General features: G+C 47.7%; 1 protein-coding gene across 2 annotated transcripts in view; it reads right to left on the reverse strand.

Annotated features, from left to right (window-relative positions):
* The window catches only part of LOC119402368 (venom metalloproteinase antarease-like TpachMP_B), an 86,936-nt gene that overhangs the window by 46,095 nt on the left and 18,526 nt on the right, over positions 1 to 22,315 (reverse strand). For both annotated transcript variants that reach the window (XM_037669505.2, XM_049418618.1), the window contains 2 exons: positions 16,206 to 16,244; positions 16,003 to 16,127 (listed from right to left, as the gene is read on the reverse strand). In XM_037669505.2, coding sequence (XP_037525433.1) covers positions 16,003 to 16,127; positions 16,206 to 16,244 — 164 coding nt within the window. The remainder of the gene's footprint in view (positions 1 to 16,002; positions 16,128 to 16,205; positions 16,245 to 22,315) is intronic.

Below are 22,315 nucleotides of genomic sequence, written 5' to 3' on the forward strand. Positions count from 1 at the left end.
GGGGCTACGCCAACTATGGTTCAAGTTTTGGCTTTCCGCAGTCGTAGCAATGAAACATTCATTACATATTGCCACAGAAACTGCCAGCGCTTGCGTGCCACGCACACCGCTCTGTGCATTGCAGGCTTCGCGAACCAAGCGAAACGCCGACAGCCCCGTTACTACAATCGAAGCCATTCAGAGTGCACGTGCCAGCCCTGCATGCGCAGGAGCTCCGACCAAGGGGCCAACGCACGTGACAGAGGAAGAAAGCGAGGTTAGTGCCCAGTGGCTCGTGATATCGACAGACTCCGCGTTCGATCTTTCGTTCTCGTTAGCTCTCTCGGCTATGCCAACGCCGACGCCGCTCAACGCAAGGACGGGCGCCGAAGAGCCGCGCTCTAGAATGCCAGGACTGCGCGAAGGCGCAGAACAGTCTCAGCGAGAGCTGGAAGAGCGGCCTTTCCAGAGCCCACTATAAACTCTCTTGGGGCACACATTCATGGTATCCACTACGCCATGAATCATAACTTGTGTGAAATAGGGAAGCGCCCAATACGCCAATATTCGTGTTTCTACGAATAAGCGAGGTACCCCCTGCACATATGTAAGGTGTTATGTGCACTTTGTTTATGCTGCATGTGACTGATGGCGATGAAGAATTATGGCTGAGCATTTTGCAGTTGGTGGGAGGCTTTAAACCACACACTCGTTGCGCAATTAGCATTGTGGGATTTCCTGTGTTACTTTTACTCTTCAGCCACACCATACCGCATAGGTTAAGGAGATTCCTTGGCCGACGTGACGCCTGTATGTGGTCTTTTTGCAAACGAGTTTCAAACACCAGCCTGGCTCTGTGGTAGAATGCTCGGACTGCCACGTAGAGGGCCCGGGTTCAATCCCTTTCGATTCTGGATATTTTATTCTGATTTTATTAAATGCGAAGCATTTCTTAGCTAACTTCTGCGACTTTGAGCGTATCTATCTATCTATCTATCTATCTATCTATCTATCTATCTATCTATCTATCTATCTATCTATCTATCTATCTATCTATCTATCTATCTATCTATCTATCTATCTATCTGTCTATCTATCTATCTATCTATCTATCTATCTATCTATCTATCTATCTATCTATCTATCTATCTATCTATCTATCTATCTATCTATCTAGCCTCCTACGACTTTGTGCTCTCCTGCTCGTTTCGTTAATCGAAGGTACACCAAAATTGGTATGGTATAACGTGACTGTATGACGAACATGAATGACGAGTCATAACATGAAAATCATGACACGCATGTCATGAACGAAATGATATACATTCCATAGTCTTGGCGCTCTTACGGCCGTTTCGTTAAATTGATGTATACCAAAATTGATACGGCGGGACAAGAATGTATGACGAACCTAACTGACAGGTCCTAACGTGCAAATCATGACACGCATGTCATGTACAGCGTGATATACATGCCACGCTTATGACGCGCTCGCGGCCGTTTCGCTAGCTTGATATATACCAACATTGGTACTGCGTGACGTTACTGTGTAACGAACATAAATAACATGAGTTAACATGAAAATCATGACACGCATATCATGTACAGCATGACTTACGTGCCACGCTCATGGTGCGCTGGCGGCCATTTTGCTAGCTTGATATATACCAAAATTGGTATCTTGCGACATGACTGTATGACGAACATAAATAGCACAAGTTGACATGACAACCATGACACGCATTTCATGTACAGCATGGCTTATGTGCCACGCTCATGGTGCGCTGGCCGCCGTTTTGCTGACTTGATCTACTCCGAAATTGGTAGTGCGTGACGTTACTGTGTAACGAGCATAAATAACGCAATTTTATATGAAAATCATGACACGCATCTCATGTACAGCATGACTTATGTGCCACGCTCATGGTGCGCTGGTCGCCGTTTTGCTGGCTTGACCTACCCCGGATTCGGTATTCGCGACGTGACTGTGTGACGAACATAAATAACACGACTTAACATGAAAATCATGACAAGCATTTCATGTACAGCATGACTTACGTGCCACGCTTATGGTGCGCTGGCAGCCGCTTCGCTAGCTTTATCTACCCCGGAATCGGTATTCGCGACGTGACTGTGTGACCAACATAAATAACACGACTTAACATGAAAATCATGACAAGCATGTCATGTACAGTTTGAATTACGTGCCACGCTCATGGTGCGCTGGCGGCTGTTTCGCTAGCTTGATATACCCTGGAATTGGTATCTTGCGACGTGACTGTGTGAGGAACATAAATAACACTAGCTAATATGAAATCATGACACGCATGTCATGTACAGCATGACTTACGTGCCACGGTCATGCACTGTGAACAAAAATTAGCCGAGATGGGAGCTTTTCCAGCATATGAGCTCCAAAAACCCCCATGCCCCAATAATTTACTCCGTGCTAGCGGAGTGAAGTCGGCACATGTCGTCGTAAAATGCCCCTTGCTTAATGAGGGAGTTTATGAACGACATGGCCTTGTTAAACTCCCCACGGAGTTTTAGATCACGTGGTTAGAAACTCCCTATGGGAGGTTTAAAAAGTATTCTTGGTCGTGACGTGCGTGTCACGTGCATTTTTGGTCGTGACGTGCGTGCGTGTGTGAATGTGCGTGTGTGTACGGGCATCTGTTTAGCACGCCGGTGGGAAGCTCCAGTGCCTAGTGTGGGTCGCCGTGTGAGCATTGTCGACAGACAACAAAATTATCAGTGCAGAGCGGATTTGCAACGGCCGGCCGAGACAAGTTCAACTCGCGCCAGCGTCCGACCGCGAACACATCGAGCTGGCTGTCGCGTGTTTATTCTCCCGTCAAGCGGCAATGCCCATGCACACGAGTGCAAGCCTCCGACACGCCACGGATAACTCGCTTCAACGTGCCGAGTTACGAAGAAGTGCGAAAAATAATTTCATCGGTAACAAAAGTAAGCTGTTGCGATCGTCAGCGGGTTGTTTCTGGAGTTTCACTGGCTAAAACTTCGAAGCAGTAAGAAGTAGGCTTCGCTACGTCCTCGGCATCAAGCCGGCCGGCGGCCGGTGTGAGAGCTGCGCCGGCGACGCGCTCGCCCCGACCACCGGCAACGCTTGCTTCTCGGAGTGTCACCGAACCAATCTTTCACCGGCTGCAACTTCTAAGCGGTAAGAAGGCTTCGCTACGTCGTCGGTACACAAGCCGGCGGCGTAGCGAACTCGCACCGCCACACCGATCGCCGTGGTGAGTTCTACGAGCTCGCACCGGCCACCGGTGAAGCAAACAATATGTTTCACAGAAAATAAAAAGCTGCTGGAATGAATACGTCTAAATTGTCTCTTTTGCGCCATGCAACCACCGCTGTCAAACGTCTAGCGAGAAGGCGAGCGCCGATACGAGACAGATTGAACCAACATGCGACCGCCGATGCACTGCGAGCAACAGGAACCGCGACTACGAGCCATCTGGTTCGTTGTAAGTACATCGCTCCGTAGCTTAACGCGGATAGCGGACTCGGATAGCGGCAGTGTGTGCGTAAAATAACGGCGACGAAAACTGTACAGCAGCAAGCATTTTGTGATCGCGAGCTGTCGTTCATCCTATAGCCGTGCCGTACTCCTGGGAGAGGCCTAGCGACGCCGTCGGCCACAACGCGGTATACCGGCGGGGCGACGCGGTTCTTCGCCGGTGTTGCTCGTGAATGTGTGCCGCTGAAGCGTTCGTGCACGGCCGCTCGTGGTTCATGTACGATTATGTGCATTTTACAGACTCACGCACAGTACTGCTAAGGCGGATACACCTCATGCGACAGAGTGCCAGCTGATAATCAAAATTCGTTAATAAAAAGGCGTTGAATGTTAGGCGGCTTTATAATAAAAGATAGGTGTGCCTCAGTGGTATCTATAAGGCCACCGCAAATTTACACGTACGCCATGAATGTTTGTTGCTTAATTACACGGAAAAGAAGTGTCCCATCTGAGCTACATTGGAGGTCAAGATGTGGTGCCTATATATACTCGGTGACCAAAGTTTGGTTGTGAAGCGCGGGTGGCGAGCGGTTGTCAGTGTGAGTGTTGTATTACTCTGCGAATGTTGTGTGCATGTTTGTGTACGTGTGATCTAGTTTGCATGTTTCGATGCTAATTTAATTAAAGATTCTCAGGCGCATGGTGCGACAGCGAAAAGCATTTTTTTTCCCATGGTTATAAAAATTTACTCCCATGCTTACCTGGAAAAGCTCCCCTATGGATGTAAACAAATGCTCCCCTCAGTCCATCCAAAACCTCCGTCCTTAAGGGGGGTAAATTTTTTACTCCCCTGGACGGAGTATATAAAACCCCCATCGGGGCGTGCGCTAGAGGACAAGTCCATTTACTCCCATCTCGGCTCTTGCTTACAGTGTGGTGCGCTGGCGGCCGTTTCGCTAGCTTGATGTACCCCGAAATTGGTACGGCGCGACTTTACTGTGTAACGGACATAACACGAATTAACCTGAAAATCATGACACACGTGTCATGTGCAGCATGACTTACGTGCCACGCTCATGGTGCGCTGGTGGCCATTTCGCTAGCTTGATCTATCCCGAAATTGGTATTGCGTGACGTGACTGTGCGACGAACATAAATAACACGAGTTAACATGAAAATCATGACACCCATGTCATGTACAGCATGACTTACGTGCCACGCTTATGGTGCACTGGCGGCCGTTTCCCTAGCTTGGTCTACCCCGAAATTGGTAATGCGCGACGTTACTGTGTAACGAACATAAATAACATGAGTGGCACGCATTTTCCTCAGTGACAGACAACACGATGTATGCAGCTCTTTGCTGGCTGCTTCGCATTACATCGACTCCCACAATGCGTGGGATCTGGCGACTTTTTGTTCATGGCCATCAGTTATGCCGACGCGAACGGCGACGCCGCTCAATGCAGGAACGGGCATTTAAGAACTGCGCTCTAAAAGCAGCAGCAAAACCCACCACTGCGAGGAAAACATGGTTATAAAAAAACCGCCAGATCCCACGCATTGTGGGAATCGATGTAATGCGAAGCAGCCAGCAAAGAGCTGCATACATCGTCTTGTCTGTCACTGAAGAAAATGCGTGCCACTCATGTTATTTATATTCGTTACACAGTAACGTCGCGCAATACCAATTTCGGGGCAGACCAAGCTAGCGAAAGAGCCGCCAGCGCACCATGAGCGTGGCACGTAAGTCATGCTGCACATGACATGTGTGTCATGATTTTCACGTTAATTCGTGTTATGTCCGTTACACAGTAAAGTCGCGCCGTACCAATTTCGGGGTACATCAAGCTAGCGAAACGGCCGCCAGCGCACCATTATCTTGGCACGTAAGTCATGCTGTACATGACATGCGTGTCATGATTTCATATTAGCTAGTGTTATTTATGCTCGTCACACAGTCATGTCGCAAGATACCTATTTTGGTGTATATCAAGCTAGCGAAACGGCCGCCAGCGCACCATGAGCGTGGCACGTAACTCATGCTGTACATGGCATGCTTGTCATGATTTTCATGGTAAGTCGTGTTAATTATGTTCGTCACACAGCCACCTCGCAAATACCGATTCCGGGGTAGATAAAGCTAGCGAAGCGGCTGCCAGCGCACCATGAGCGTGGCACGTAAGTCACGCTGTACATGACATGCGTGCCATGATTTTCATGTTAAGTCGTGTTATTTATGTTCGTTACATAGTAACGTCACGCACTACCAATTTCGGGGTAGATCAAGCCAGCAAAACGGGGGCCAGCTCACCGTGAGCGTGGCACATATGTCATGCTGTACATGACATGCGTGTCATGATTTTCATGTTAACTCGTGTTATTTATGCTCGTTACACAGTAACGTCACGCACTACCAATTTCGGGGTAGATCAAGCCAGCAAAACGGCCGCCAGCGCACCATGAGCGTGGCACATAAGCCATGCTGTACATGACATGCGTGTCATGGTTTTCATGTTAACTCGTGCTATTTATGTTCGTCATAGAGTCATGTCGCAAGATACCAATTTTGGTATATATCAAGCTAGCAAAATGGCCGCCAGCGCACCATGAGCGTGGCACGTAAGTCATGCTGTACATGACATGCGTGTCATGATTTTCATGTTAACTCATGTTATTTGTGTTCGTTGCACAGTAACGTCACGCAGTACCAATGTTGGTATATAACAAGCTAGCGAAACGGCCGTGAGCGCCTCATGAGCATGGCAGGTATATCATGCTGTACATGACATGCGTGTCATGATTTGCACGTTAGGACCTGTCGGTTATGTTCGTCATACACTCTTGTCACGCCGTATCAATTTTGGTATATATCAATTTAACGAAACGGCTGTAAGAGCACGAAGACTGTGGAATGTATATCATGTCGTTCATGACATGCGTGTCATGATTTTCATGTAATGACTCGTCATTCATGTTCGCCATACAGTCATGTTCTACCATACCAATTTTGGTGTACATTCGATTAACGAAACGAGCAGATAGATAGATAGATAGATAGATAGATAGATAGATAGATAGATAGATAGATAGATAGATAGATAGATAGATAGATAGATAGATAGATAGATAGATAGATAGATAGATAGATAGATAGATAGATAGATAGATAGATAGATAGATAGATAGATAGATAGATAGATACGCTCAAAGTCGCAGAAGTTCGCTAAGAAATGCTTCGCATTTAATATATTTGCGATTAACGCGACTACTTCGTTTCCGTTGTAGTTTCATGAATCCATATTTATTAGATATTAGTTGTCGATGCAGTATCCTAAAAATATTCTCAGTCGAATCATTTGCCTTGTCCACCTCAGTGGAGCAGTAGTTATAGCACTCGGCTGCTGACCCAAAGGTCGAGGGTTTGATCGCTGCCGCGGCGGTCGCATTTCGATGGAGCGAAATGCTACAGGCCCGTTTACTGTGTGATCTCATTGCATGTTAAATAACACCAGACGGTCGAAATTTCCGCAGCTCTCCACCACCGTGTCTCTCCTAATCATATCTATGTTTTGGGACATAAAACCCAGATATTATTATTATTATTACTCTTTTGCCTTCGTGATTCTAGCATTCCCATTTCCAAGAACAGCAACATCTGTGTGACGGAATCTAGCCGACGGTACGTGGTCTATATAAAGCCCATGGCATTGCGTCGATTCTTCGTAAAATATTTATTCCATTCATCTTGGAGAGGGCTTCAAATGACTGAGACATATTCTAGTAATGCTCTAATTGAGGTTTTGTTATTTAGGACCTTTATATTTCATGTACCATGATGTAGTTTTAACCGAGCACGTATTTTGTATGTGCCCATTCCTTGACAGATTCTGCGTGATTGAAACACTTATATATTTAAATTGCTTTCCATCAGGTAATCAATACCGTCGATGTGAGAGTGGAAAGGCAGCTATATGGTGTGAGACAGGCTTCATGTTGTCAAACATTTTCAATCTTAAATGTAAAGATTTCGACAGAAATCTGTCTGGCTAAGTGGAAGATTTAGGAGGTTGAAATGGCTCCAGAAAAGTTTATAGACCTTTCTAGCGGCAACATCAAACCAGCGACCTGCAAGCCGATTTTCGCCGCCTGGTGACGAGAGTAGCAGGCTCCTGCGCAACGCGCCCCTTCATCTGGGCTGTTGCTGGAGAGAGTGCACCATTCACGTTGTGTAGTGGCTATTCAATGCGTGCACTATTTTGGTGTTATTAATTGAACATTGAAATGTCGTTCAAGAACAGTCTATCAAAAGGGCATCATTGCGTTGTTTACGGTTGCAGTTATAACCAAAAGAAGAGGAACGCAGCAAGAAAAGAGCTCTGCGGCACGCACAACGTGTTGCAAGAGGAGTGCGGATGCAACGTGTATTTGCTGCATCGGTTTCCCGCTGACGCCTATTTGAAATGACAGTGGGTCGTCGCAGTCAATAGAAAAGGTTTTGTGCCCTCGACGTCATCACGTGTATGTATGTTCAGCGCATTTTGTGGACGGCAAGCGCAGCGATCTAAACTCCGTGCCGATGCTTCGCCTCGGAATTCAATAGGTAAAAAATTATGTCAGGGGCTCTCACAGCCCCCTCCCGCATGTCGTCCAGCCATTCATTCACCGTGTTAGGGTGGTCATGGCTCCTGCTATCTGGAAAAATGTTAACAGAAGGGTTATTTGTTTCCTCGGATGGGTAACAATGAGCGTGAATGTATTATTTTTCACATAAAGTGCAAAATAATAAAGGCAAAAAGAGCAACGACACCTCATGTAACTGCAGGTTTTATTTGCGACCACGTAATCGTAGGTACACGACTATTTTCACATTTCGCCCTCACGAACATGCGATCGGCGTGATCGATGACTGAACCCGTGTCTACGAGCTCAGCGCGACGGCTCACCTCCTAAGATACAAGGAGTGCTCACAATGATAAGTCCGCACTAGCATAATGCTCGCCCGAAAACAATGGACGGCGATTTTGCTCGATCCGCATCTATACATTTACGATCCGTCCATCGAGATTGCAGACAGTCGCATGCCTCCCTTAGCTCAACTATTGCGATCCGAATTGTAGGAGCCACACGCAATTAATCATTTCTGATGGCAACGAAAAAATCTGACCGCGGATCTCGGCCTCATGCGACAGCATATCGCGGTGTGTCAATAGCGAGGTTTCTCGATTAGCTTCAATATACCGCCACGTTGAAAAACGGTACAAGCACGGTGTCAATAAAGTACAGCTACAGCGAACTGTTGTCACGCAGAAACTGCGAGCGCTCGCCTTCAAGTGCAGCGTAACTGCGCTGCAACTTTTACTGCAGCTGGGTGAACAATTTTCTGGCAACGGCACGGGTATGCAGCGTTGTAGTAGTATAGCATTTGACGAGCAATAAGTTCAGTTTCATCGTGCTCGCTGTTAGAATTCTCACTATAACGTTGTCGTGAACATTAATGCGGTGACATAAATCATAAACATGTTGAGTGATCTTACCTCCTAAGTCGAAGGGCTCCTTACACGCACCACCAGCCATCGGAATGTGAACACGGCCGTACAGCACGCACCGTTCATACACAAATACCACAAATCGCAAAACACTCGATGCCGACCGTCTTGTACAACAGTGAGGAAAGCTCAGAGAGTCACAAAAGAACCGAACTAACGTCTCCGCAAAGCTTACAGAGAACTAAAACAAAAGTTTGACGACACAAGATGCGACAAATGTATGCGTCTCGACGGAAAGACGGAGAGCAAACAGCCCAAGATAGCGCCGCCGCGAGACGTCGCTAGCGGTGAACTGTCGGGCACTATGGTGAACTATGGGCACTATGGCGGCGTCCAAGAGCGCCTCAGTGGAAAGGTGTATAGAGAGCCTGACTTTTCAGGACTGATTCGGTCCCTTCCTCAGGGGGTGACGAGGTTGGTCATGGAAGCACCACGGCTCCGGATTTCCCTTTCCCTCACGTTTCGCACGCCGTGAACGCACTGAGGGCACTGTTCCTAAGGACCGGTTCACATTTGCCCGTGTGTTTTGAATGTGCCAAGACTCGAGCAAAAGCCTCCTCCCCGGATTCCTTTCTGTTTCTAGAACAGAAGCGCCGTCGAAGCCGATCTTATGGTCGTTCTTCTCACAGTGCTCTGTAAGAGCGCTGCGTTGCACTTCCACCTTCCTGACGTCGATCTTATGTTGGCGCATTCTTTCTGGGGAGCAATTGCTCTCGTAGCCTATGTAGCTGGCAGGACATTTCGAACACGCACCCTTGTACACTACGCCTTGGTGTTGCTCGATCCTTCGGCCGCTGTAGCAAGCGGGTGAGTGTGGACGCAGGCTTGTGAATCACCGTGACCCCCTCTTTTCCGAGAATCCTGGAGAGCTCTTCACTGATGCCCGGCACATATGGGATGACGATACGCTGGGCTGGCTCCTTTGATTCTATTGTGGCCGGTGGGGCGGCTGGGGAGGGAGGGGGTCCCGTAGTGTGTCTTTCGCAGGTGCCTCTCCGAACAATCTGCAAGTCGGAGGGGGGGGGGGAGAAAGAGAGAAGAGGAGAGGATCGTCGCCGAGCTACTAAAGAATGGATACACCGAAGCGTTCATCCGCCGGGTGTCACTCCATGTGCCGAGAAGACAAGCACCTTACCACGGAAAGGCACCAGCGAAAGACACATTACCTGACCTCCCTCCCTCTCGGGAGGAAGGGGGGTCAGGTAATGTGCGTACCCTTCGGTGCGTACCCTCACAAGAGGGTACGCACCGAAGAACTAGCACACTTCAACCAACCGAGACCTTCCTATCTGAAATTCCACATAATTCATAGTGAAACTCCAGAGAAACAAGCAAGATCCATTTCCCCATTTGTTGTGACAAAGTCTCTGACCGAAGTCTTTGGGCCAGGCTACAAGGTAACTAAGATGGCTAGCGGTGACCTTCTGCTTGAGCTACCTGAAAAACACCACTACAAAAAACTTGGCCGTCTCGCAACATTTGGCAACATTCCAGTTTCTGTTACACCTCATCGATCAATGAATACCACACGCGGAGTCGTCTCACAGGCAGACCTCCTTGAATTGTCCGAACGAGAACTCCTAGAAGGATGGAAAGAGCAAAATGTCATTGAAGTGAAACGAATCGTCATCAGACGCGATGACAAAGAATTGCCGACCAAGCACCTCATGTTAACTTTTGCATCTAGCATGCTGCCTGCAACGATCGAAACAGGCTACATTAAACTTGCTGTCCGTCCTAGGCGATGCTACAAATACCAGCGATTTGGCCAAGGCCACTCCTCTGGTAACTGTACAATCACACCTCACTGCGTCAACTGTGACGGCGATCACGCAGCCTACTCGCGTTCCTGCCCCAATTGGAAAAAAGAAAAGGATATAATCACCCTCAAAGTCAAAGAACACATTTCCTTCAAAGAAGCCCGTAAACGATGTACACCTTTTCACACTACACCCTACGCTGATGCGGCGCGCCAGGGGGGCAACGCCGCACCGGCCCCCGCCACTCCTTCGGCCTGCGCAGAGCGAGCCGTCGCTTGTGGCGCCTGCCCCCTTGGCGGCAGTAGCCCAGTCTACGCCGCCAACTCGCCAACAGGGACCGGCGACTTCAGGGTCGTCGGGTCTCAAGGCCTCGTCTCACAAGGCGAGGCCCGAAACCCGAACCGCCAGCTCGCGCGTGCGGGCATCCAGTGCCTCGCAAGAGGCAATGGACACGACGTTGGCACCCCTGGTGCCAAAGGATCGGCGTAGCTCGCTGGAGCGCGCTAAGAAAACTAAAAAGCCGATAAGGGGGCCCGACGACGGCCCTGCTGCTTGAGTTTCAACTTTCCGCCTAAACAACAGCCACCCCCTTTTTCGTACACACAGCAGTACTTTTAGCTTCATCATGAACACGCAAATTATCCAATGGAACGTGAGGGGCCTTCTCAGGAACCTCGACGATGTTCAGGAACTTCTCCACGAGCACACACCAAAGGTGCTGTGTTTACAGGAAACACACTTAAAACCAATACATACTAACCTTCTCCGACAGTACAACATATTCCGCAAAGATCGCCATGATGCTCTCGCATCCTCTGGCGGCGTTGGTATAATATTAGATAGAAACGTACCGTGTCAGGCTCTGGAGCTGCAAACGCCCCTGGAAGCAGTGGCCGTTCGCGCTGTTCTTTTCAACAAGCTCATACCAATTTGCTCACTCTATATACCCCACACTACCAGTTACACAAACATGAATTTCAGCCATTTATTGATGAATTGCCAGAACCATACCTCGTCCTTGGCGATTGCAATCCCCACAGCAGCCTGTGGGGGGATTCTCGCAACGATGCGCGAGGCCATCTGATTGAGCATTTTTTGTTTTCCGCTGGGGCATGTCTGCTGAAGAAGAAGGAGCCTACATTTTTTAGCCTTGCAAATAAAAGTTATTCATCTATAGATCTTAGCATTGTTTCACCCACCCTTTTACTTGATTTTAACTGGAACGTCATTAAAAACCCCTACGGCAGCGACCATTTTCCTATACTGTTAAGCACGCCAGAGGAAAACGATTCACCGCCACAGGCTCCCCAGTGGAAGGCTGATGCAGCTGATTGGGAGAAGTTTGGAACCCTCACCCGTATCTCGTGGACTGAAATGTCATCCTTAGAAATTGGTGCTGCTGCTCAGTTTTTACCGCTGTTATTATTGATGCCGCCTCGAAATCTATTCCTCAATCAAGCGGTATTGCCTCAAAACGTCGTGTCCCATGGCCGAATGACGACTGCCGGAACGCTCGCAAAAAGCAAAACAAAGCGGGGGGGGGTTACTGCGCGACTCCCCCACCGCCGAGGACCTTATCAATTTTAAACAGATCAAGTCCCAAGGCCGGCGAACACGCCGACAGGCAAGAAGAGAGAGCTGGCACAAGTTTTTATTAGGTATTAATTCCTATACAGACGAGGCTAAGGCCTGGAGCAGAGTAAATAGGATAAGAGGCCGAAAAACACATTATCTTCCTTTAGTAAATACAGAGGGCACCAGCCTGAAAGACCAGGCCAACTTTTTGGGCGCACATTTTGAAAGTGTATCCAGCTCTACACATTACTCCGACACGTTCAAACGACACAAAACAGCTATACAAAGACAAAAATTAGAAAGAAAATATGCGAAAAACGAGGCATTCAACGAACCATTCAACTTCGCTTAGCTGCAAGCAGCGCTTAACTGCTGCAACGAATCTGCCCCAGGGTCTGACCGTGTTATATACCAAATGCTGAAGCACCTACCCTATGAAACACAGAGAACCCTCCTCTGCCTGTATAACGCTGTAAGGACTTCCGGCGAGATTCCCTCCGCCTGGAAAGAGGCCATTGTAATCCCTATCCTCGAACAGGGAAAGGATCCATCTAGCCTTTCCAGTTACAGGCCTATAGCATTAACAAGTTGTCTTTGCAAAGTATTTGAGGAAATGATAAACTGCCGCTTACTACATTTCCTAGAACCGAACAAAATTCTTGATCCAGATCAGTGCGGCTTTCCAGAGGGCCGATCCACCACTGACCATCTTGTACGTTTTGAGGCACAAATTCGCGAAGCCTTTGTCCACAAACAATTCTTCCTGTCTGTATTCCTAGATATGGAAAAGGCGTATGACACCACATGGCGATTTGGAATACTTAGGGATCTGTCGCACTTAGGCATACTTGGCCGCATGTTAAATATAATCGAAAGTTATCTGACAAACCGCACATTCCGTGTTCGGGTCGGAAATGCTCTGTCACGATCCTTCGTGCAGGAAACCGGAGTGCCACAAGGTGGTGTACTCAGCTGTACGCTTTTGATTATAAAAATGAACTCGTTGCATCTTTGCATCGCACGAGCTATGTTCTATTGCACATATGTTGATGACATCCAAATGGCGTTCAAATCGTGCAATCTCGCAATCTGTGAGCGGCAGGTCCAGCTCGGACTAAACAAGGTGTCCCAGTGGGCAGATAACAACGGGTTCAGGTTAAACCCTCTTCTCTAGAAAGAAAGGCGTCCATCCAAATTCAGAAATTGACCTGCATGGCCAGCGGTTGCCAGTAGAGGTGGAGCATAAGTTTCTAGGCGTAATTCTGGACTCTAAACTAACCTTCATATCACACATTATGTATACAAAAGACAACTGCATGTAGACAATAAATATCCTAAAACTGCTGTCACGTACCTCCTGGGGCAGTGACCAGAAATGCCTGATGAACCTGTATAAAAGCCTCATTAGAACACGCCTAGATTACGGCGCCGTTGTCTATCAGTCTGCGACACCAAGCGCCTTGAAGATGCTTGACCCTGTCCACCATTTAGGCATTCGCTTTTCTACGGGCGCTTTTCGCACGAGCCCCGTGGAAAGCCTCTACGCTGAATCGAACGAGTGGTCGCTCCACCTGCAGAGATCCTACATGTCCTTCACACATTTTTTAAAGGTGAACGCAAACAATGAACACCCCTCATACTCAACTGTCAATGACCTATGCAGTTCTGCCTTCTTTAACAATCGTCCTACGCTGAGACAGCCCTACTCACTTCGTGTGAGAGGCCTAGCTGAGGAAATGGATATTCCACTTCTTGAACACCTCGTGATTGCTCCTGCTGCACAGCTACCGCCGTCGCAGTGGCAGCTTTTACACTGTGATTTATTTTTTGTAGAAGTCACGAAACGTGCCCCTGCTGCACACATTCACATGCATTTCCGTGAGCTACAGCACAAATACAGTTATCCTGAATTCTTTACAGATGCCTCAAAGTCCCAGTTTGGTGTGTCCTACGCAGCGATCGGTCCATCCTTTTCGGATGCCGGTGTTCTGAACCCTAACACAAGCATCTTCACAGCAGAGGCTCATGCGGTATTGGCGGCTGTTAACCACATTAATAACCTGAAAATTTGCCGCGCAGTTTTATACACAGATTCTTTGGGCGTCGTTAAAGCCCTTAAATACTTGAAGAAGAAAAAAATCCTGTTATCGCCTCGATCTACTCGGTCCTATGTACCATCCATGCATTAAAACAGCACGTTGTTGTATGCTGGGTGCCAGGGCACCGCGAGATAGCAGGCAGATAGACTGGCTGCATGTGTCCATACAGACGTAGCCGATGCAACCATGGCTGTTCCTGTGATGGACTTAAAGCCTCTCCTAAGAAGCCTCAGAGCATTCTGGCAGCACTTATGGGACACAAGAACACACAACAAACTTCACACTATCAAACCGCAGCTTGGAAACTGGCCACCCATAGGAAAGTCTCGTCAGACCGAAGTCATATTTTGTCGGCTGCGCATAGGACACACATACAACACACACTCATACCTGTTAATCGACGGGGACCCGCCAGCGTGTGTTAAGTGTGGTGATCCTTTGACAGTGCTTCATGTCCTGATCGAATGTCGTGAACTAGAAGGCCACCGGAAAAACATTTTTATTTGCCATCGCGACAGCATATTCCACTCCATCCTGCGATGTTTCTTGGTAACGAGTCGCTTTTTAACAACCAATCAGTTTTACAGTTTTTAAAGGATGTCCAGTTACTTATCATATACCCAGGTCAGCCATAGCACTGCCTGTCGTGGGAGAGGCCGCTGCTGCGGCAGAAATCTCTCAAAGCACTTGCCTGCCAGACCTTGAGTGTAAGGAGACGGGTGAGGCAGTAGTGCATGATGACCGGACCGATGAACACGATGTCCATTAGCATTGCCGCTCTCTTGCATCATTGCCATAGCTTTAGCCTTCGTATACTTTACGCAATTTACAGCGACTTATTTTAGGCCACTTTACAGCCACGTTACATTAATCATGTGCATCCCGTTTGTCACTGCTACCTAACACTCATAGTCATGGCGCTCTTTGGCCAACCATGGCCCTTGCGCCAATAAACTCCATCATCAATCAATGCAATAAGGCCTTAGTGTGCCTGCTCATTTCCTTGTGCTATAACTCGGGCGCACGATGACCCTAGGCTTATCTCCCTCACTTACCTAATTGAACGCGTGGACGTGGGATCCAAGGGCTCAAGACCCTACAACACGCCCAGCTTATTTAACCTCCGCATTGGAAATGGAAGGACGCTTTCGGCGGTTGCCGTTGCCCGCAATATCAAAGAAGAAAAAGTTGGTTGGAGGTGCCAATAGAAATGTGTTAGGACTTATGAAAAACCGCGCATATAAAAAAGTAGTTATCGTTGAAGTCGCTGTGAAGGTAACGCTATGGTTGTGTGCGCTGTCCTTCAGAGTGCAATATTTCATTTTCGGAAGGACCTACAGGATATTGGCTTCAGTATTCCTACCATTATTCATCTGATAAGGCTGCTAACGCACTGATTAATACAGAAGATTACGTGTCCTAAAAAGTAATGTCGAATTCCTAATGTTTCGGGAGTTCTCACAAATGTACAAAAAACCCGGCAAGGAATTCACATACAGTGCGATAACAGCAGTAGCCTAAATACGCAAACGACAACAGGTAATAATATAATGATTTACCTTATACATGTATGTCGACATGTATTCTAAAGGTATCAACGACCTCCTCCGTAGTCCTACTGTGTGGCTGTGATCGCTGACTAGGTAAACCTCAACGACAAGAGGAATGGACTTCATTCTTTTATCTGTTGAGAAACGGATAGCATGTTGTTTACATCTTTGAGAAACACGCATTTACGCAGACCGAGTAAAAGTGTACGAACCTCGAGAGGATACATTTCCATTCGTGCGAGCTTCAAATTCTGCAAGAGACAACCGCAGTCAAGTAGAATGCTACATAAGCAGTAGACGATTAAATTTCACAAACACTACCCATTCTACACGTATCCAAAGGCCCTTAGCTTATAGGTTTGATAACATGTACTGGGCAATATTCAGAAAACAATTCATGGTGCTTTTAAGCGCATTCTTGTGAATTGTTAGCGGATCGCAATTTAAAGAACATAACAAAAACACAACTCTGACAGTGAAAAGGTGCTTGCCGGTGTTACAGCGATCAGACTACGTGTTGCCATTTCGCGAACCCAAACATTGTGTGTTCTGCTTTCTCCCATTCGAACTTAACTCTTACCAAATGTAGATTTCCTGGTAACCAGCGTTCCTGGTAACCGCGAAGCCACACTTCAAGGTTAAATGAACATGTTACCCTCACATCGATTCATATTTTTTTAAAGTTTAAAAGCTTCTTATACCGGCTTATACGCTCTAACTATACTAAGTTTTGAAACTTAACGTATTTTACAGGTTATCGCTTGCATCCTACCGAAAGTCAAATGCTGCTGCCTCACATTCGGAAAAAAAACGTCGAAAAGATTACCACTCAGTTGGGCCAGTTGGTTCTGCGTGGCGATGATGGCACAACGATTTAATAATAATATTTGGGGTTTAACGTCCCAAAACCACGATATGTTTATGAGAGACGCCGTAGTGGAGGGCTCCGGAAATTTCGACCACCTGGGCTTCTTTAACGTGCCCCTAAATCTAAGTACACGGGCCTCAAACATTTTCGCCTCCATCGAAAATGCAGCCGCCGCGGCCGGGATTCGATCCCGCGACCTTCGGGTCAGCAGTCGAGCGCCATAACCACTAGACCACCCTGGCAAGGCTGGCACAGCGACTTGAAGGCGCGGACAAAAAGAAGTCGAGACACGCACACTGCAAATTTGTACTTTATTCTTAAATGACGCAATCATGACTTATATATACGCGTGTGTGAATATTCGAACAAATAATACAGTATTCAAATTTGCTTCGACACGAATTTAAATTCTTCGAAATTTCGAAGTATTCGAAATGAACAATTAGATATAAACCGCGCATGAAACCCCCGTAAAGGTGGTTTCACTGCAGTGGAAGAGTGCTATACCGTGATTACACCTATCCAGGGGAAACTACACTGCCGCCAAGCCACACTTCAAGGTTAAATGAACATATCACGTTTATATCGATTCATCATTTTTTTAAGTTTAAGAGCTTGTTATACCGGCTTATACGCTCTAAGTTTAGTAAGTTTTCAAACGTAACATATTTTACAGGTTATCGCTTGCATTCTACCAAAAGTGAAATGCTACTGCTATTCAAAGTTGCTTCCATTTCCCTTTGATTAGTTCAAATGGAAATGGAAGCAACTTTGAATAGCAGTAGCATTTGACTTTCGGTAGAATGCAAGCGATAACCTGTAAAAAATAACGACATTTGTACATGCCTTGTTTCAATTTTAAAGCATATTGTAGCATATTGTAACAACTCACTATTCGCTTCGAACCTAGAATTTACTACTCACACAAGCATATAAGCTATATACGCACGTGATTTAAGGTATCTTAAGGTATTTAAGGTAAGCACGTGATTTAAGGTATCTGCATTGCACTCACTGGGCACTCAAGAACTAAAACTATTTCTTGTACGACGCCAGGGAGGCATACGAATACAAGTTTCAGTTCACTCCAAAATCGGTTTCACTTATTGTTTAGGTGATGCAGACTGATTACCGTTGTCATAATATGTGGTGCACGGACGCGAAAACGAATCCCATGAACCACGACAGTGTGCCGTACGGTGGGGAAGCGGATGTGATTTGTGCGCGGATGTGCCGTGCGGTGTCGACGGGGAAGACAACGGCAGCTCGTGACACGTGACCTCGAGAGTGCGTGACCCGTGCCTTCGGCAGTGCGCGAGGTTCGTCGTGCGAGGCAGGGCTACCTCGCTGGGTGTCTGGCTCATTTCTACAAGCCCGATCACATCGCGACACTCCCACCAGCTGAGTGGACAGCTCAGCCTCCGCTAGACGACTGTGTCTAGGACGGCTGACGTGGCGTTCGGGCTCGTTCTCCCTTTTGACGACCGGTCTGTGAGAGCTGGAGCCGGCTTCCTGAACCTGCCGGGTTCCTGAACCACTGGGTTCCTGGACCTGCGGTGTAAGCCCCGTAGGTCCAGGAGGACTGGCGCGGGGCTTCCCAGGCGTACTGCTGGGGCTCAAAGGGCACAACTCTTTGGCGCCGGAACCCGCGTGTCGTCGGCTCCAGTTCGTTGACCGTGGCGCTGAGCCACCCGAGGTCGACGCGGCGACCCTGCGTCTTCTGACTTCATCCCTGCAGGTGAAGGCGCTGCAGCAACGTCAACTTCGCCACTGAAAGGTTCCGACGTGGCATCAACGACGGCCCAGGCGACTACCCCGACGACCTGAACTGTAGGATGGACGTTCTATTTATTCATTTATCTTAGTTTGCGCGCTTTTTGTTATGTATGACGTAATGTGTGTGTTTGTCCCTACAGAAGGGCGCAATAGAAGCAGTGACGTCTGTTTGTGCACAGGCGTGCTGTCGGGTTCTATCTGGAGCGGTCCGGCCCCAATAACATCAAAAACTGGTGAGCCTGCCAGGATTCGCTCGTTAAACCATTGAAAGAAGACAGTTTCGCTCGGTGCAGACACACGTTCAGACTCCACCATGGATTTAGAAGCCTCACCGCTATAGGTCTCCAACTAGGTCTCTCGGGTGCAGAGCTTAACAAGTGTATTGAGACCCAACAGGCTAAGCTTGTTGCGACTATCGCAGAGAAAGTGCGTGAGGCATTAAAACACGTCGACAAGGTTTAACAATAAAGAGAACATAAACTGTTTTACATAAAAGTTGCACGAACACACAGATACAGAGAGAATAAACTCGTGTCCTTTCAGTTCACTTTCCAAGTAGCGTCAACCTGGGTTCACTGTCTGGCGAGAGTCTCACACTCGCGTTCACTGTCTGCTAAATGTTTGTCATCACACCGCATCTCGGCATCTTTTCCCCAGAGTCAAGAAAACCGAGGCGGCCAAGCCAAGCACACTTGTACCGTCGAGGTAACAGGATAGCCGAAGGTGGGTCCGCGCCTGCCCGAGACCGAAACGCCATTATTCCTTCTTCGCTTCTTCGTAACTTCTCTCTTGCCAGCCCTCTCTCGTTATGAGCCCGCTCAAATTGTGAAACACATATATGCAAAAAAAGACACAACAACCTCCCTGCCCCGGAAATGCTAGACGTAGGCAGAGAATTCAAGAAAGTAAAGGAGCGGTATTGGTCGCCGCAAGGTGGACCAGTTCGGCAGCTTCATCATGCAGGCTCTGATCTTATTTTCTCCTCGCCTCAGAAATTCTGCCCATCTTCCACATCTGACCGAGAGCTTTATCTTCATAAATGAGAACTGAGTCTCCAGCATCCACGCTCCGAGTCCGATTATCAGAAACATGAGCAGAACTGAGCGACAGGAGGTAATCCTTCCTCCAGCGTTTCCAAAAGTGCTCCAGCATTTGATTTCTGTGTGTCCACCGTCGTGTCACAGCCTCCCTTGACGAATTAACTTCCTGATCAGAAGATGGTAGGGCAGTAAGTCTCTTTCCCGTGAGAAAATGGGCTGGAGTTAGCACCTCAGGATCCTCAGGAGACGTCGAAATACGTCACTGGTCGAGAATTCACGACACTTTCAAATTCGTAAAGGTTCATATTAGGCTCCTCAAAAATGAGCCTTGCATGTCCAAACAATTTTCGGAGGCAGACCTTGACTGTTCTGACCATCCTTTCCCAGAAGCCACCCCACCAGGCTGCTCTCTCCTCAATAAATTTCCATTCTATGCGGGCAGCTGCACACTGGCTCTGGAACTTTCCATCAAATAGCACTTTCTGCAAGGAAGCAATATCTCGTGTCAACTTTTTGAAAGTTTTGGCGTTGTCACTGTATAAACTGATGGCAAGCCTCTTCATTCAGTGAACTGTCGTAAAGCCAACATGAACATTTCGGCTGACAGGCAAGAGACAAGCTCAAGGTGAACCGCTCTTGTTACTGCACAGGTAAATAGAACGATGTATGACTTGGAAAACGATCCTTTTTCTTTCGTAAACAATGGTCCAGCGAAGTCTATACCCAAAACTCCAAATGGTTCAGAACGACAGATTCTGTCTGCTCGTAAAGGCGCAGTGGGCGCATCGCCCGGTTTTGCGTGCATCTTTGCGCACGAGTTGCATTTGGTGACAACCCTCTTGACCTGCTGTTGGCCTCTTGGAATCCAGAACCTTTCGCGTACCTCGGTGAACGTGTCTCGAAATCCACCATGCAACGTTCTTCGACGGGCATCACGTATTACGAGCTCAGTAAAAGGCTCGCCAGGAGGCAGCAGTAGCGGATGCTGTACATGTTCACTTTTTTCAGAGAAATGCAGGCGGCCTCTCACTTGTAACAGTCCATCGTTACCAAAAAGTGGACTCAGCTTGTGTACGCTTGACTGCAAACTCACAGGATGTCCTTTCTGAAGCCGGGAAACCTTGTCAGTGAATCCCTCCTCTTGGATAGTTCTGGCCCAATAGACCTCTGCTTTCTCAAATTCCTGAGGAGTAAGCGTCGATTCGGACTGCATGGAGGGCTCTTTGAGAATACTTACAAATCTGAGAACCCATGCTTTTACATGCAGATGTAGGAAAGTGCTGTGATGAGTCAAGTCAAAATCGAACGCAGGACTATTATTCCTTTCCTTTCTTCCGCAAATATCAAATGTCTTGCAGGCGTAATATTCTCTGTAAGAGTTGGCCAATCGTTGTTATTCGATGAGGGCCACGAAGGCCCGTGCCACCACTCTCGTTCTCCTTGGAGGCAGTGTAACGACGTGCCTCGAGTTAAGCGATCCGCTGGGTTTTCTGTGCCTGTGCCTCCACTGACCTTTATCGGTGCAACCTTCAATCTCGACTACCCTATTCCGGAAAAACTGGCTCCATTGCGATGTATTTTCCAGCAGCCAGTGAAGCACGATACTAGAATCTGTCCAGTAGAAAGATTGCAGTTGGCATTGATAGCTCAAGCAGCTTATAAGAAAGTCTGCTGTTCTAGCACTAAGCATAGCAACCATGAGTTCTACCCGGGAAAGTACCATTCCCTTCAATGGCGAAACTCTAGACATTGCAAATATAAGCTCTGTGTGAACAGAGTTGTCAGATTCCTCTATGCGTAAGTACGCGCAAGATCTGTATGCTCGCTGACTGGCGTCACAAAATATGTGCAGTTGCACTGATTTTGCCCCATTGACCGGACAAACACAACGGGGCACCATGAACATGCCCAAGTCAGTAAGCCTAGACCTCCATCTTTCCCACTGCTCTACAGTATTGCTGGGCAAATCCTCGTCCCACCCAATGCTTAACCTTCACAAGTCTTGAAAAAGTATCTTGGCTTTGACTGTGAAAGGGGCTAACAATCCAAGTGGGCCAAGGACTCTGTTGATCCTCTCAAGAACAAGTCTTTTGCAGTAGCGTTCTTTGCACAAAACGCCGTACACTGATCTTGTGGCCACTGTGATAGTGGCCACAACATCAGTGTAGATCAGTGTACTCGCGGATTCCAAAGGAGACCGAGCACCTTCATAGTGTCATTCCAGTTAGTGACTGACTTCATCATACGAAGTAAACCACTGCCGTAAGCTACCTGAGTTGGACGACCACTTTCGGAGCTTCATGCCGCATGCCCTTAGAATGTTATTTCAGTCAAGGAAGATTTTTCAGCCTCATCCTCGGTTTCCGCTTCTACCAGAAGGTCGTTCACATAAGACGAGTCCGTGAGAAGGACCGCTGTCTTTAGCTCAGGTCCCTCGATGGTCTTTAGGTGCTGCTGCAGCGTAGCTATAAGTAGGAAGGGCTAGCCTTGGTTCCGAATGGCACCCTTTTCATTCTCCACTCATCCATTTCTCAAGCTGGTTCTTTCGAACGCAATGTTTTAAATTATAGAAACCGCAACGCGTCCCGGCCTTGTTCTCTGACGCTGATCTGCGGGAAGACCTTTTCTATATCCGCTG

The sequence above is a fragment of the Rhipicephalus sanguineus genome, chromosome 8, assembly GCF_013339695.2.
Source record: "Rhipicephalus sanguineus isolate Rsan-2018 chromosome 8, BIME_Rsan_1.4, whole genome shotgun sequence".
In the NCBI taxonomy this organism is placed as follows: domain Eukaryota; kingdom Metazoa; phylum Arthropoda; class Arachnida; order Ixodida; family Ixodidae; genus Rhipicephalus; species Rhipicephalus sanguineus.